The 17850-nt window shown below is 46.2% G+C and overlaps 1 protein-coding gene across 5 annotated transcripts in view; it reads left to right on the top strand.

Annotated features, from left to right (window-relative positions):
* Nucleotides 1–17850, top strand: part of BEND2 (BEN domain containing 2) — a 354255-nt gene that overhangs the window by 258808 nt on the left and 77597 nt on the right. For all 5 annotated transcript variants that reach the window (XM_085622663.1, XM_085622661.1, XM_085622664.1 and 2 more), the window contains 3 exons: nt 8246–8350; nt 11307–11735; nt 11837–11960. In XM_085622663.1, the coding sequence (XP_085478789.1) occupies nt 8246–8350; nt 11307–11735; nt 11837–11960 (658 nt within the window). The remainder of the gene's footprint in view (nt 1–8245; nt 8351–11306; nt 11736–11836; nt 11961–17850) is intronic.

Below are 17850 nucleotides of genomic sequence, written 5' to 3'. Positions count from 1 at the left end.
TTGGCCTGCACCGCCGCACCAGTGCCTCCAATCTCCTCGTATCCCTTCACTGGCTTCCGGTGCGGAAGAGGATACTTTTCAAGGCCATGACTCTCGCCCATAAGGCCTTGCATGGCAATGGTGCCAAATATCTTCAGAGGAGGCTGGACTTCTATCGACCTGTACGATCCCTCAGGTCAGAAGCTTTGGCTTTGGCTCGGGTGCCACGCATCAAAAGGGCTCGGCTAGGCGGCCGGTCCTTTAGCTTTCTTGCTCCGCAGCTATGGAATTCCTTACCGGTGTCCTTGCGAAACACCGCTAACCTGCTTGCCTTCAGAAAAGACTTAAAAACCTGGCTGTTCACTGGATAATCTGCCCCCTCTTTAGGCCCCTGCTCTTTCTACTGTTATGTTTTCCAGCTCTTTCTTTGGTCTGGAGCACAAAAGCGCCGGGACACTCCTTTGGAGTAGCCGTTGCGCTATAAAAGTCCCATTTAACATAACATAACATAACAGGTCAGAAACAGAAGGCCACAAAGCAAAACATCTGTGGATAAATGTGCTGTAAAGCCAGGTCTAACACTAACACTTACTTCGTTTTGGCAAAAAAAAAGGACTAATAATCAGCTTCTCACGGAGCACCCATACTTTGAATGACTAAGCCTTTTTGACACAATTAATTAATGAGATGTCTATTTTGAAGTTTGATCAGTCTTCATCAACAAACGTTTGGTAGGAATACTTCCTAAAGCAAGTCAAGTCAAGTCAAGTCAAAGAATCTTTATTCGGTGATTAAAAAACACCATAAAAGCACACTCATATTTACATGTTAAAAAGTCATTAAACATTTCAGGGTTCTTTGTACAGTGAATTAACAAAACATAAATACAACAATATAGCCATATTTAACACTTAAAAGTTAAAGTAAAAACATTTCAGTCTTCTCCTCTAGTAAGCCTTAAACGAAGTGCTACCTTGATAAAGTTCATAATACTACACAGTGTTAGGGGTTCCTCAGCTTTCTGTAAGAATACAAGTGCCTCCCTAGCGAGGACCAAATTAGCATTTTTCAAAATATTTACAAGGTATCTGCGTCTGGGCATTGAGTAAAAGGGGCAGAGTAGAACAAAATGAAGGGAGTCTTGCGGAGACCTGTTGTCGCAGCCGCAGGGCCCCTTCTGTTCTATTGATGTAGCAAACCCCGCTGGTGATGCCAACATAAATGGGAGAAGGTTCAATCTGAAACGGCACATCAGGAACCTATCTTGTGCATTGTACATGAGGAACAAGTATGGCTCCATACCTTCCACGCTCTTCACTAGGTGATGGGCCCTCACTGTCTTTTTGCACCCTTCAGCCTCATCTCTGCGTAGGTTTTTCCGCTCTAGAAAAATTCTCCCTACATGCAGTTTATTCTGGGCTACAATAGTTACAGGATGAGTAAAGAGGTTCCCAAAACATAGCTCCTCCAGGGTATTCTTCACATAAAGGAGCCAGGGGATGCGCATACACTTGTCCCTTTTTAGGCAGTCCGATAAGATTTCTCTACTAAGTGTCGCATCAGGATTGTACCAGATTTTTAACCAAGCGATAATAGGCCTCAATTTTATCAAATCTTCTATATATGGTCTCCCTAGCTCCCTATGGGCAATCAAACCAGCAGTACTTTGTGGTACCCTCAAGAGTGATTTCAGATATTTATTTTCTTCACGTTGGATACTAGTGGTATTGACAAAGCCCCATACTTCTGCCCCGTAAATTACCTTGGAGCATGATACTGAGCTGTACAGATTTATCACCTGTTCCGGGGACCATCTTCCTAGCCTCCTGCCATAGCTAGCAATTGCCCCGTTAGATGCAATCATTTTACCACAACGTTCCTCCACCAGGGTATCAAACCGCAGGGCACCATCGAATGTTACACCAAGGTATGGAAACGTTTTGACCTCTTCCACAATGTGGCTCCCTATTTTGTGTGTAAATTTAGAGGTGGTTTTTTTCCCCGCCAGGAGCACATAGGATTTACTCAGATTTACAGAAAGGTCCAGGGCACTCATGAACCTAACAAAACCATCAATCAGGATTTGTAGGCTCCTTGGTGTCCGTGCGATCAGTACCGCGTCATCTGCATAAAGCAGAACAGGAATATGACGCGACCCAACCCTTGGGCAATCTGCCTTCAGACCCAACAGAAACTGCTCCAAATTATTAATATAAAGGGAAAACAAAAAGGGAGCAAGAATGCAGCCTTGTCGGACTCCACTCTTACAGGGAAAAGAACTAGTCAGCCCCCCCTCCCTATTAAAGCGGACTTTGGCGTTGGGGTCACTGTGCAGTTCCCTCAATATATTAATTAGACCACTCTCTATCCCCATACTAAGCATCATGCCCCACAATTTTTCCCTATTGACGTGATCGAATGCTGCTGCCAGATCCATGAAACCCATGTAAATGGATTCATCACTAGCCATGGTATACTTGGCAGTCAGCAAATAAAGGTTCAGGCACTGGTCACTAGTGGACCTCCCTGCCCTAAATCCGTATTGAGTGTCCGAGAAGATGTTTTTTTCCTCGGTCCACTCGGACAGTCTATTAAGAATTGCCCTCCCCAAAAGTTTTGCTGACACATCAATCAGGGAGATCGGGCGGTAGCACTTTGGGTCATCCCTGTTGCCCTTTTTGAAAATCGGCACAATTACTGCCGTGGACCAAGACGGGGGCAGGCCACAGATGATAGCAGTATTAATAACCCTTGTCATTAGGGGAGCCCAGAGTTCGATGTTACTCAAAAAAAAGATCAGGGGGGATTCCATCAGGCCCCGGAGCTTTATTTTTGGTCAGGCCCTCAATCCCTGCAATGATCTCCTTAATGGAGAATTCTACCAGTGGAGCCTCAGTTGGAATGGCCGGTAGGTCTACAGTAGAACCAGGCTCATGATTGTACAGGCCCCTATAGTGGTTGACCCACTGCTCTGGGAGAATATTGGCCCCTATATCCGGGGTATCTTTTTCCTGGAAAGTTGGGTTATTAATTATTTTCCAAAAGCCTGCTAGGTCCTTTCTTTCCCCCGCTTCTCGTAAATCTGCCCATGCTTCCGCCTGCAAGGCAAGTTTCCTCCTCTTAATTTCCTTTTTATAAATTTCTCTGCACACCTTAACTTTGTGGGGGACCCTTGGTTTAGTTTTAAGGCAGCTTTTCAGCTCCCTCAAAGCTTTAGAGCAGTCTTTGTCGAACCATCGGGGATTCCCGTGGTTCTTAAATGGGACACTAGTCTTTAGCAAACCATCGACCAGATTAGCGATCTGGTCGAAAGCTTCCATTATCCTCGGTCCGCGGACTTCTGTGTCCAAACAATCATTAATAGCAAGTATGCCTGCGTCCACCAGGCCCTTGTAGAACTTTTCCCCGTCTATTTTAGCCCATTTTAGTCTCCTGCCTTGGTCTGTTGCTCTCTCAGTGAAGGTGCGTTGAACTCTAATACTTAGACCCACCATATACTGCAGCTCCAAAACAAGAGGGTTATGGTCACTAAAGCCACTCCATTCGATCCCTACACTAGTTGTCTTATTAATTAAGGACCTTGAGACCAGAATGTAATCTATGAAGGAAGAGCATCCTCTACCCTTAAATGTGGGGGGGAGTGTGCCATCCTCCTGCATCCCTACCATATTAATGGTGTGTTCAAGGTCATATTTAAACCGTAAGATTCTGAAAGCTGAGCCCAACGGCGTATGAGAGAAATGCGGTCCCTTCTCCATAGGGCATCGGGACCAATCTGTGCTTATTTGGACCAGTACCGGGCACAAGTGGCAATTATAATCTCCCATAACCACCAACCCATGTGGCTGCCCATTTTTTTGGCCTGTTATGACCTGGCCCAACCTATTATCTAATTCAGTAACAAGAGAGATGTTAGATCCCGCTATCTCGTTGTTATAAAGGTTTACTGCAACAAATCTAAGACCTTTCCCAGTGAACCTGACTGCCTGAATCCTGTGGGAATTCCAATCAAGGCAAGTGTAACTTCCCGGAAGGCTCAGATCTATATAAATAGCTAAACCTCCCATGGCTCTCCCTGATCTTGATTTTTGAGCAGGAACAAAAAAACACTTATACCCTTGCAGATGGAAATTATTCTCCTGGGCCCAGGTCTCCTGCAGACAAATTACATGGAATTTTCTGATATAGTCAAGCCACTCTTTGTTATTAAATTTCCCAGCCAGGCCAGCTATATTCCATGAGATGATTTTTAGTGCCTCACCCCCCTGGACCCCTCCTCCCTGTGACCCACCAGGTGATTCTCGCACTTGTTTTCCCAATTCCGGTCCCTGTGCGTCACCTATACATGCAATATCTACAACCCTAGGTTCATCCAGCACATAACTCCGGGCGCAACTTGATGACTTTTGTTTTGCCTCGGGGCTGTGCTTCTCCCACTCAGCATTTGGAACCCCTCTACCCCCTATACCCCATATACCATTATCTCTTTGTCAATCTACCCCCTCAAGACCATCCAGGCAGTGGAACCGATTGAATGTGTGGAAGGGTAGCTCTGGGCGGCTAAATAATGGCCTGGGATTGAACTCGTGATGAACACCCCTTCGACCCACCCTTTCCCAGTTGTCATATGAACGGGTCACGTGTACAGGGGCTGGGGTGGGGGGAAAGAAGAAAGACACATGAAGTGTTTGAATTGTTGTTACCTGTGATCTATTCTTTTCCTGGCATATGTGAGCAACTGTTCCAGCATCCCTGAAGCTCACCAATATGCAATCCCCTATGATGGATTTGCGTGTTCTCCCTATCCAAGGCACCCTTCTGACCATTATGATCTCATTGCTTAAGTGTACGGGTAAGGGTCTATTCAAATTTAGCCACTTAATCACCCTACTTTTCAGAGCACAGAAATCCTCGGCTTCACCTGCCTCTAGTGGTGGGACGCCCGCCATGACTACTGTAAAGTCATTCGCCTCTGGTGGTAAATTGGGTCTACGTGGCCTGGGGGGAAGCTTCATTAGTGGAGTAGGTGCAACACTATCTGGGGGCTGTACCGGGGGAACAGCATTTGCAGGGGGTATAGGTCCTATGGGGTTAGGTGGCTTATTTGGGGCAGGGTTATTCCTCTGGGTTTGTGGTGGGGCGGCCGCAGTTGCAACCTGTGAGGGAGCAAGATGCATAACACTTTTTGGAGCTGTTGGGGTGGCAATAGGTTTAGGAGCCCTCTCATGAGAATTGGCCGGATTTTTCATACTGCTTAGTGTAGCCTCAAGAATGGTTAGTCTGATTTCCACTTTTTTGATGCTTTCACTAATTGGTAACAAAAGTGACCTAAGCAGGAATTCCAAATTACCCAGCGGAGCAACAGAGAGGGGGGCATTAACAATGTCGCTAGCCGTCTCTTTAGTCAGGACGGGAGCCACACCATCCTGTGCAGCGGGTTTAGAATGTAAGTCAGCCACCGTTGTCACAGTTGATATGGAGGGTTTGGATGACTTCCCAAAATCAGAATGAGGGATCTTTGGTTTGTTTTTAGCCTGGGCACCCCTCGACTTCCTCCTACGTTTGTTTGGTGGGGGCCCAAAAACCCCTTGTGCTACAGCTATTTTAGGTTTGGCTTTCCTAGACTTTGATGCTGGGGGCGGTTGAGAAATTAAGTCAATCGTCCCCCTACTTGGGCTTGTGCTACTCACTGGGGTTGAGCTCATAAGTACCACTGGGGGCGTTTTTGTAACATCCCTAAGCAGGATCGGAACATCTTCATTTAGTGTCAAGTCTTCGCTAGGTGTGGGAGGATAGTCTCCTAGAGGTCTACCTTTCAAATTATCTATAGAGCGTCTCCGCTCAGCTCTGAGCCGGCTTAATGTGTTCTCCTTGTCCCCATCTCCCCCCGCCCGAGGAAAGTAATTCTCTAAGGTCATATTTTTTGTTCCTGCCTGCCTTATGGGGGTACTTTCCTTTACCGGGGACGGCATGGTATCTTAGAGTGTGATGATAGCTATGTGGCAATTTATCAGCTTGTAGTGCTAGGGACTTGATGGCAAACGGCAGAACCAAGAGGGAGGCCCAGCCCGGCCTACTCCGGCCTATGACGGCCACAGACGGCCCCGCCCTTGTCCCGGGCTTCTCCCGGCGCCCTCCCGCGCGCTCCCGCGCAGCGGGATCCTAGTGCAAAAATAAAAGAGAAGGAGGTGGGGCGGGGGGCGTGGCAGTCAGGGAGAGCGACCCAGGTGTTGTGGGTTGACCTCACGCAGGGGCTCCTGGGAGTTGGAGTCCCTGCGGGTCCGCTCGCAGCCCTGTACTTGCCTGCCAAAGCCCAGAGTCCGGTGTCCAAGATCAGAGCCCCTCTATGCTCAAGGCGCCTCTCTCCACACCGCGAAGCGGGACCCGCGGAGCGGGTCCGGCGAGGAGCTGCGGCAGAAGAAAAACACCACAGGTGCAGGGAACAGCCCACGGCGAAGTCCAGGCAAACAAGGTATCCCACGTCGATCAGGAAGGGGGCTGCTTTCAAGTGCTAGGGCGGGGGCGTGGCAGTCAGGGAGAGCGACCCAGGTGTTGTGGGTTGACCTCACGCAGGGGCTCCTGGGAGTTGGAGTCCCTGCGGGTCCGCTCGCAGCCCTGTACTTGCCTGCCAAAGCCCAGAGTCCGGTGTCCAAGATCAGAGCCCCTCTATGCTCAAGGCGCCTCTCTCCACACCGCGAAGCGGGACCCGCGGAGCGGGTCCGGCGAGGAGCTGCGGCAGAAGAAAAACACCACAGGTGCAGGGAACAGCCCACGGCGAAGTCCAGGCAAACAAGATATCCCACGTCGATCAGGAAGGGGGCTGCTTTCAAGTGCTAGGGCGGGGGCGTGGCAGTCAGGGAGAGCGACCCAGGTGTTGTGGGTTGACCTCACGCAGGGGCTCCTGGGAGTTGGAGTCCCTGCGGGTCCGCTCGCAGCCCTGTACTTGCCTGCCAAAGCCCAGAGTCCGGTGTCCAAGATCAGAGCCCCTCTATGCTCAAGGCGCCTCTCTCCACACCGCGAAGCGGGACCCGCGGAGCGGGTCCGGCGAGGAGCTGCGGCAGAAGAAAAACACCACAGGTGCAGGGAACAGCCCACGGCGAAGTCCAGGCAAACAAGGTATCCCACGTCGATCAGGAAGGGGGCTGCTTTCAAGTGCTAGGGCGGGGGCGTGGCAGTCAGGGAGAGCGACCCAGGTGTTGTGGGTTGACCTCACGCAGGGGCTCCTGGGAGTTGGAGTCCCTGCGGGTCCGCTCGCAGCCCTGTACTTGCCTGCCAAAGCCCAGAGTCCGGTGTCCAAGATCAGAGCCCCTCTATGCTCAAGGCGCCTCTCTCCACACCGCGAAGCGGGACCCGCGGAGCGGGTCCGGCGAGGAGCTGCGGCAGAAGAAAAACACCACAGGTGCAGGGAACAGCCCACGGCGAAGTCCAGGCAAACAAGATATCCCACGTCGATCAGGAAGGGGGCTGCTTTCAAGTGCTAGGGCGGGGGCGTGGCAGTCAGGGAGAGCGACCCAGGTGTTGTGGGTTGACCTCACGCAGGGGCTCCTGGGAGTTGGAGTCCCTGCGGGTCCGCTCGCAGCCCTGTACTTGCCTGCCAAAGCCCAGAGTCCGGTGTCCAAGATCAGAGCCCCTCTATGCTCAAGGCGCCTCTCTCCACACCGCGAAGCGGGACCCGCGGAGCGGGTCCGGCGAGGAGCTGCGGCAGAAGAAAAACACCACAGGTGCAGGGAACAGCCCACGGCGAAGTCCAGGCAAACAAGGTATCCCACGTCGATCAGGAAGGGGGCTGCTTTCAAGTGCTAGGGCGGGGGCGTGGCAGTCAGGGAGAGCGACCCAGGTGTTGTGGGTTGACCTCACGCAGGGGCTCCTGGGAGTTGGAGTCCCTGCGGGTCCGCTCGCAGCCCTGTACTTGCCTGCCAAAGCCCAGAGTCCGGTGTCCAAGATCAGAGCCCCTCTATGCTCAAGGCGCCTCTCTCCACACCGCGAAGCGGGACCCGCGGAGCGGGTCCGGCGAGGAGCTGCGGCAGAAGAAAAACACCACAGGTGCAGGGAACAGCCCACGGCGAAGTCCAGGCAAACAAGCAAGTCATTGGCACTGGTTTTAAGCACCAGTTAGTAGTCCTATCCAACATGTTTTCTGTGCTTGGACTGAAAGGTGATTTTAAAAAGTAGTTTTTCCTTTCTTTCATTTTAAGAATTCTGAGTAGTCCTGAGTATAGTCTTTGGGACGTGTACATTTTTATTAACATGTTCTTCAACATTTCAGGCAATGTATGATGCTATACAGAAACTTGATAAGAAGTTTGATGCACTCCAGCGAAAAGTGTCAGAAATACAGCACGTCCGGATGAAGCCACTCCTTTTCAAACCTGTAAGTAACCGACACACTATTGTTTATCATAGCTTCATTTGTCGTATAAACAGATGTTTCACTGCCATCAAGAACTGTCAGCTCAGCTATGTTTCCCTATTTTGTAAACATATTTGTATCAGCAGTATTTGAATTTGTCAACGTTAAAAGTGATTGATGGTATTTTTATCTGTGGACTATAAAGTGCCGCATGATATTGGCACCATGTTGCTCCATTTAAATTAATTTCCATTGTTGACAGTGGTATTGCTGTGCTTAACATTTCGTCCAACAGTACCGTCTACAGCTTACGTCACTAACAAATTCAAATGTCGCGGACACAAATGTGTTAACATGAAATGGTCATTGATCTTGGCCCAGTGTTGACCCTGGCTTATGACGATCAGGATCTAAAATGGGACTATCTCGAAGCCTCAAACATTTCTTATCGATTTTATACCTACTCTCTCTCTCTAGCCACCTTTTACATATCTTCTTCTTTCCACTCATATGTACGGCTTAGCACTATTTAGTACCCCAAACCTGGCATGGAGCTAAATAAATGCCCACACCACAAACATAATTGAGTTATATTTAACCACATTATAAATAGTTATTATAAAAAACTAAGCTGTTGCATTTCATTTAACCTGACATTTGAGCTACATTAACAGTTTTGTGCTCATTTAGTGGTATTTGCCTTCAAGCTTGCATTTTAATTGGTAAAAAGAATCACCTCTAGCTTTAGAATGTCTGAAAGAAGTTTCCCATTTCAAAACTGAAGTTGCTGGAAATGGATTAAGAGCAATTTAAGAGCAATTTCGATATTCAGAAAGTTATGCATCATTTACAGAAATCTTATGAACTCACTCATTGTGACCTGCTGATCAGAATGCTAGTTTCTTATTAAGGCTTCACGAGTTATTAAGTGTGTCCCACAGTGTTTGGAATCAACATGTTATCTTTTGTGTGTGTCTTTATGTGTGCTGTTCCCTTCTGCAAATTGTTTAGAAAATGCAATGCCCATTTTCTGTTCATTCAAATGCTAAATTGAAGGCAGTCCTCTTGGCTTTGAAGTCCTTCATACCAGTGCTGAGATCCAGGATGGTAAAAGCCCACACAGACAATGCCAAAACCCTCTTGTACATCAGACAGCAAAGGGCACCCACTCCCAACAGCTCTGATAGTTGGCTGCAGCTCTGTGGAGAGAGCTATGCAGCTTGGTATGTTTCTGTTATTCTCCCACTTTGCTGGATCTAACAACACTAGAACATGCAGCCTCAGAAGGTGTTGCTAACCTTCATGGATGATCTACCTCTCATGTGAAGTCCTTAATCACATCTTCAAAGCTTGAGGTCGACCTCCTGTAGTAGCTTTTGCAAACCATCTCAAGTTCAAGTGTAAACAGTTTCCTTTTTGTATGGACATGGGATGCAGATCTATAGGGAATGGCCTAATGATGGAATAGACAGGAATGTTTCTGCACTCTCAGATTCCAAGAGTTCTCAATAAGATCAGAAAATGTTGCCTCTTTCTGTCAAGGGAAAGGTTTGTACAGGTGATGTGAGCATGTGTCCTCCCTCATCTGGCCAATTGCAAGGCCTGTTACCTGGGATTCTCAGAATGTTTGACTGCCATATTAAAGTACCTTTAGAATGTGGCAGTGAGGATGGTGTTGGGTTTGACCACGTCTGTCAGGCAAATTAACTGGATGGCAATTGAAAAGAAGATTTTACTGAAGACTCTCTTGCTCATGTGCAGAGCAAACTATACCCTGCCAGCTCCTGGTCTCTCAACTGGCTGATCCACAAGTCTTTTAGGCTAATTCCATTCTTTGACTTGAATGTCCTGCATGGAAGATTAGTTTCTCGGACTTTGGGACGCATAAGCAAGCCTCGAATCCTTTGTGCCTCACAGCCATTAATAATGTTTCACACGGAGAAGGTAGGTCATCAAACACACCCTTCCTTTTTATTGAAAGTGCCTATGTATTTATACCTGAATCAGGAAATCATTCTTCCAACTTTCTTTCCATGCACAAGTCTCCTTATATGAGATGAGTCTGCGTAAATTTGACATGAAGTGTGCACTACACTGATCAGCCTTGAACCAAGGACATTTGTTAATCAGATCCACTTTTGTGACTGTTGTGACCAATTATGACAGGCAAGCTGCTGTCAGCTACTATATGGCTAAAGTCATGCATCACCAACTGCTGGACTCTGCACTAGAGTCCAACCTCCATTCAGTGTCGGGGCACACTTGAGTAGGGCTAAGGCAGCATTGTTCGCATTCTCCAGTCATGGTGCTCTCAGAGACATATTCTATGTCATTATGTGCTGAAACAACACTAATGCTTCTGATTGATGCTAAATGTATCCAGCAATGTATATAAAAACTCTGTGGTAAGACCTAGTTGCCTAATAATGTCTTCTTGTGTTATCCTCTCCTTGTCACTTTCAGTTGCTATTGAATCTACATACAGGTTGAAACTGGGAAACAGCCAGGGCGTAAATGTGAGTTATCTCTATGATGTCTCGGTTATCTGAGTGAATGGAGCTCTCCCCCATTATCGCTCCTGACAACCCTTCTGCTGTTAGTCAAAAAGCACCTGATGATCAATTTCTGGTGCTACTGCTCGTATGCAAAGCTCTGTATGTAACCCATAAAGAAGTTGTTTCTAGTTCTGCTAATACATTGTAGAGATACACTCAGACCGGCAATTGTAAGAGTAGCTCAGTTACGGTAAAGATAACTTTATGCATCTGAAACTTTCGGCCATGTCATGGTCAGGTCTTGAGCCATTATAAATATTTTTTCAACACATTCAGTTGATGTTTCGTGATAACTGTCAAATGAATTTGCTAAACAAGCATACCCTAACACCAAGCTTTCAAATATGTTTCTTTCTTTTGTGGTAGTATATTAAATGACTGCAACTTTGACTAAGATTTCCCATTTGTGCTCTCTATTACAGAGACCAGTTGGTTTTTCCCACAGAAGTTCCTTCAATATGCCTCCTGGCAAAATGAAACTTAAACTGCAGAAGCCCTTTCACAGAGAATCCAACTTGCAGGATTATTCAGCTCCACAAGGAATGCCCAGTTCTACGGTGAGGGTTAGACTGGAAAAGAATCCTCTCCTTGCCAGCCCTACATTGAAGCCTATTCACTCAATGCCTCTTCAACAGGAACCTCAACAAACTCTTCACAGACAGAGTCCACCACTGCCCACTATCGTCTCCACACACTCGTTACATGCACCCTTCTCAGTGGATGAAAGGGTTCCCGACCCAAATATCCAAGCAAATTTTGTGGAAACAGTGTCTCAAAGCTCCGCTAGGCTCTCACCAATGGTTGTTAGTACACCTGTGATGTCTTCAAGAGCAACGGGTGATAACTTACAGGTACTAAAATCTATATTGATGGTTGTTCTAATTATGATGTATATTAGATCATGTTGAGTGCTTGTAACAATAAAGTATTTTCATCTTTTTCAATGAAACAGACAACCCCTGAAGCCAACTTTAGAGATAAAGGACCAGTTCTCACTAACTATATTCCTCCCCTGGAAAGTGTGACCATCAGTCAAGAGCTACCTTCCTCTTCTGAATCTGTCAATCCTTCCTTAGGTGAGTTGGAGCAAGCACATGGTTTTCAAATTTTCACTGGAAGACAGATATTTTTCTCAAGGTCCGTTGTGAAAATATAAATTTTTTCACACATTCTAATTGTGCCTTAAATATTAAGTGAAAGTTCTTCATTAGTGGTAGAGGAAGACGGCCAGGGCATATAGGAGGTGTTTGAGGGATGTAGATGATCTTGAGGAATACTTGTTTTTTACTCTACTGAATCTTCTTAAACCATAATTGTTTAGCCTAAATAAAAGTTGGTTGTACTTGTCAACCCAAGGTAGAGTCATAATTCAAATTAACAATATTTATGTATGTTTTGCATATACTCCCACCTCTGTACTCTGCATTTCCCCTTTCTTGTTACTGCTCAGATATCCCACCCTCCATTTGTGTTGTCATAATCCAATTAGATAGCTAAGTGGGTTAATGTGCCTCACTGTATTTATTGGGTTAATGTGACCATGTTTATTTGCCTATGTATTTAGTGTTTTTGCATAGCACTCCTGCTACTTTACAGTCACACCTGGGTGCTTCAGAATCTAGGGGCATAGGATGGCACTGGATAGGTTGTGTGGAAAGAGGTTCAGATGATCCCATCAGCTATGCTACCATGCCAATGATGACCGTTAAAAGAGAGCATTGAAGTAGCCTACGTCTGTAGGCATCCATAAACAGGGGAGTTTTCCATTCTCTAGGGAGACACAGAAACTGCTCTTACCATCTTATGTGGAAGGCAAAGCAGTTCCAGAATGTGACTTTCTGGATGGCCAATTAAACACTAGTTCTTTTAGACCTCTGTTAGTAGGTAGAGCAGAAGAGGATCATGTAGAGGTCTTCTGAGGACCCTTCAAATAGAGACTTTTGGGCAATGCAAAAAATTTCAAAAGTTGAACATTTCCAGTATTAATAGCTAGACCAAGACCTGCAGTGCTGGGGTAATGGGTGATAGAGCTAGATGATTTTTCATGCTTTACCCTTTGGGTTTCGCTTGGAGCAGTGTTTAGATGGTATTACAACATTTAAATCATGATGATGTCACTGCTTAAACCAGAACCATCTGATGTTTAGGATTGCTAAGGAAAGGATAGTCATTGATTGAAGACACTCTTGATGACAATATTGACATGAGAGGTACTGGATAGGTCTCAAACATCACCCCTTTGTCGCTGGACACTAACCACAAGGAAGGGAGGCTGGTTGAGTTAGTTGTCTGTTAGAGAAAGATCCAGGTCTTAAATTCATCGAGGGAAGTTTTCACTGGTGTAGCCATTATTCTTTTTTAGTCTGAGCAAGTTCAGGCTTGCTGCCAGGCTTGAGTTCCACCAGAAGCTTCAGATGAAACTCTAAGTCCAACGTACATGTCTGCTAAGCTGTAATATTTGATGACTTGAGTCAGTGTTATGAAACAAGGTTGGTGGTAGTGTAGGTTTTCTTGTTAAACCACATGTAATTGTGTCAGTGTCTGGAGTAGTTAGACATTCCTTCAACTTGACCGGTCTGAAATCTGTATGTTGCTATTCAGAATCCGATTTGTTCTACACTATGATAAAAACACGTGGAGTGAGCAGGTGTCTGCAGAAAAATGCCTCCATAAGAGAGAAAAAACTCTATGGCAGAAAAAACATCTGGATGCAGGTAACAAGTGAGTCGTTTTCCAAGACGTTTTGCTATCCAGGAGCAAGACCAATGAGAAGATTGTAGGAAAAGGTTCAAGGAAAGAAGACACAAACAGTACTGGCCAAGCAAAATAGTACTAAAGGTACTAAAAGGCTGGGACAGAAAAAGAGACAAAAAATAGCACAGAAGGGGATGATGAACCCATAGACAAATAGGTCTTTGACTGCGTTGCAACGCAGGCAACAGAAGCTCCTGGCTTCCTTTTATATTGTAGAAGGAAATCAGTAAAGGAATTGTGTCACAGGAAATGCAGTACCTATCTTAAACTGGACTCATAACTTGGGGTTCTTATTGGCAGCCATCTTGAATTGGGCTAGATTGAAAGAAGTAAAATGTGTTGTAGATCTAAGTGAGTGCTTTGGCACATGTGCTCCAGCACTGTCTTGTCTTAACTGCAAAGTCACCAGACCAGTGACTTCGTCACAATCCAACATAATGAGAAGCAGGCAACTACAAAAAGGTCAGAATTGCTGCCCTGCAACTCACAGAACACTATGGCCTCAACGTGCTACTTAGTCTCTGTCTCGCTCTTGAACTCCTGAAGAGCTGATCCAGAGTCTGAACCAATGCAACCTGTGATTGGGCCAGTGGTAGACTCCACTCTGTACCCAACCCAGAGCTGACATCGGTGGCCGGTGTATCACTACTGGGCAGTGGAGGCCTTCTGGGAGAGGTGGAGATCAGAGGACTTCACATCAGTTTCTTGGTGTTGTGGGTGATCTGCTTGGCAATGAAGGCTGTCCCACCTTCGATCAAAGGGTGATTAGTACAGGTAAGCACAGACAACAGCACCATCATGAGGTACTACAACAAGCAGGGCAGAGCGGTTATTGGGTCATGTGCCAGGAGGCTCTGTGCCTCTGGATGAGGCTGGCTCGCCAAGTCATTTCTTTGATCGTCATCCACTGGGTGGGATCTGTAAACACCAGGGGAGACTAAGTCTGCTGCCAACACCTAGCAGATCAGGAATAGCAACTACACCTAGAGGCAGCGCAGTGTGTTTTCAAACAATGGGGAAAACTGCATAGAATGCGCAATGTCAATGTTTTTGCGTGCTAGAGTTCAAAAAGTCCCTCTCTCTCTCTAAAACACATTCTGACTAGAGTGGAACGTCGGACTCCTGTATACCTTTCTGCCTCTATGCCTCTATGCTCGAGTTCTGAGGAAGATCAAACTCGTCCTGGCCCAAGAAATCCTACTGGCTCCAAATTTGGCCAGGAGGGTGTGGTATCCACGACTTCTGGGCATGAGCATCTGTCTTCCAATTAGGCTGCCGCTTGGGGAGTAACTACTGTCGCAGCAACAGATCAGAGTCCTGCACCCAGGCTTCCACAATCTGAACCTCCACGCGTGGGGATTGAGCAGTATTATCTAATTACCGTTCGATTTTCTTACTAAAGTCATTGTTATTAATCTGGCAGCCAGGTGCCCATCTACAAAATCAGTGTACGCCAATTGCTCTAACATGTTTGTGGCTTAGTGTGGCACCCGCTAGATTGATCCAGTACAAGATAAGCTACCTGAGGTGGTGGTGTTTGTTTTATTGTTGGCCCAGCAAGGACTTGTGTTTCACACAGTTAAAGGTTATTTATCTGCCTTTTCAGCTTTTTAAGGTTGCTGGATCAGCCTTCTTTATGTAAAACCCGTAATGTGTTGAGATATCTTTAAGGTTTACAACGTATGTTTCCACCAAAGCCCCTTGTGATGTCACAGTGGGACTTGATTTTGGTTCACACTTTGCTAATGTTCACCCCATTTGAGCCAGTGCACAGTTGGGCACTATATCGTTGGACCCCAACATGGTCTGTCTGGCTGTGGTAACGTCAGCTTGTCGCACTCGTGAGCTACCGGCACTCTTAGTCCAGCTGCCTCACACTACATTTTTCCAAACTGGTAACTCAAGCTTCATTTCTACCAAAAGTGGTAACACCTTTCATGTCGGGCATGCTATCACTCTTCCAGAAGGCTGTGCTCCGCCTCATCCCTTGTAAGAGGAAGAGAGACTCCATTGTTTGGACTATAAGAGAAACCTCAGTTTCTACATTGATCATCCCTGAGACCATCTGGTGAACAATCAACTCTTTGGGCAGTGTGCAGATCTCTAATTTTTGAACTTTTTAGATGGAAAAGAGTGCATCCCATGGAACGGGGCATCAGTGCACTCGTTCACAAAGCACTATTGCCATGACAGTCAGGTCTGTCGAGAAGGGCTTTTTACCTGTTCAGTCTTTCAGGACTTTTTGGTCTGAGCCCTTCCACAGACCCACCACCTTGGAAGGTATTGCTTTTGTATCTATTCACAAGGTGAGGAATCTGCAGTTAGAAGTATTCATCAGAAGAACAAGTTGCTTACCTTCGGTAAAGCTCTTTCTGGTGAATACTCTAAACACAGATTGCTCACTAACCCTCCAGTCTCCCCATTCTGTGAAGTGGACACTTTTCCATCTAAAAATATGCCAAACTATAGATCTGCACACTAGTCAAAGCAATTTTCCTTTGGGCTCTGCATCCAAGGATGCAGACAAGTCTTTGAAAGCAACTAACTTCAGCACGCCTGGGTGGGGTAATATGAGGCCCACAATATACTGTGCCACCCAACACTATCTACCGACAGTGGCGGCTGGTGACATTTGAAAGTGGTGGGGCGGAAAGTTATCGTGGTACTGCACTGAGGCGAGCGAGCGTAGCGAGCGAGCCCGAAAAACCTACCGGGGTTGGCTGCAATAGATCAGCTATTTTCTTCATAACAAGCGAAATGAGAAAATGAAAGGCTGTTAAGTACTTTCCCGTTGTGTTTCGACTGCTGAGCTTCAAGCGTGATTTGGTGAATGGCTTTGAAATATTCTGCTACAGGTTATGGCAAACTGCAGTTTCTTGTTTTAATGACAGATAAGCAGCCCACTTCACATACACACACACGCACACCATTAGTGCATGCACACACACTCCATCACACTTCCAACACACCTGTGCTCTTGTCACTGGAGAATTGTGCAGCTGCAAAATACGTGCATGCATGCGTACCATAGAGTAGAAAGGTTGCTTGGTGACAACCCTGCCATTTGACCCGCGACACTTCCGCGCCATTTCCTGCTTTGGAAGTTTGTTATAAAAAATGTGCGATTCGGACAAATCACTACATATAACTGTCTCAGAACTAAAATGACTGCATTGGCATAGCTTTTCAATGAGACAGCAGGAGCATTGGCGCTGGGGCACGTAGGTCTGGGGAACGGCGGCAGCCTGATTATTGGTGCATTTTACTGCGCAGCCAGCGGTCAGCGGGAGTAGAAGGTGTGGGCACGCTCTTCTCTTCCGGGACATGAGGGCCTGTGGCACGCGCTACACCACTGAAATATGCCTAATGTTATATAACAGTGATTGTGTGATGTAATTTAATGTAGTAGTGTAAAACCAATTTGCTCAGTGCGCCATTCAGTAAAGTAATACTTATATGATCCCTCCCCCACCCCCAGTCAAATCAAGGTTTCTAAAATCATGTATCAGTAAGATATCACAACAATCTTACAGTGTACTGTGTAAACCCTTCATGTTCAATATATAAAACTCTCCATGTTCTTTGGAAACAGCCCATCTAAACCGGCCATTTTAAATAAAGTAAAAAAATAGATCACATAAAAACAACCATTAATTGCAGTCCAAACACAAACGATTGGAAAAAATACATGCACATTGAATGGTACAGAAATAAAAACACAGACTGAAACCCAGTTCCCTCACAGATACACATACAATTACAGACAAGCTGAAAAAGTTCTAAGCTTCGAGAGGCCTGCATTCACACACTCGCCACAGACGCGCACACAGAGCATATAACCGAACGCACTCATACACACGCATCACACACAACCCTAAAAGCAGAGTGTTTACATTGTGCCCTATGCGGCTGACACGTTCCTTTTTACAGAAGAGATAATACTGCAGACGATTTACAGGCACCTCGTCCAGACCTTGGTGTATTCTAAACAGAAAGCGATTTAAGGGAAGGAAATTCCGTACAGTAGAAGATTATGCAGTGTTAAAACAATGTGTCTTCTCTCTCATAAATTATAGACTGGTTGACTAAGGAAACAATTTATTAAAAAAGCGGTCTACCCAGACATCCTTTCCTTCACAAATAAGCCTAAAATCAGCCTAGGAAATAAACTGTACAACTATACAACTTCACTACTCGCAAAATCCTAACCCA

The sequence above is a fragment of the Triturus cristatus genome, chromosome 8 (assembly GCF_964204655.1).
Source record: "Triturus cristatus chromosome 8, aTriCri1.1, whole genome shotgun sequence".
NCBI lineage: Eukaryota > Metazoa > Chordata > Amphibia > Caudata > Salamandridae > Triturus > Triturus cristatus.
Note: the sequence above shows the minus strand (reverse complement) of the source record. Positions and strands in the feature narration are given on the sequence as shown.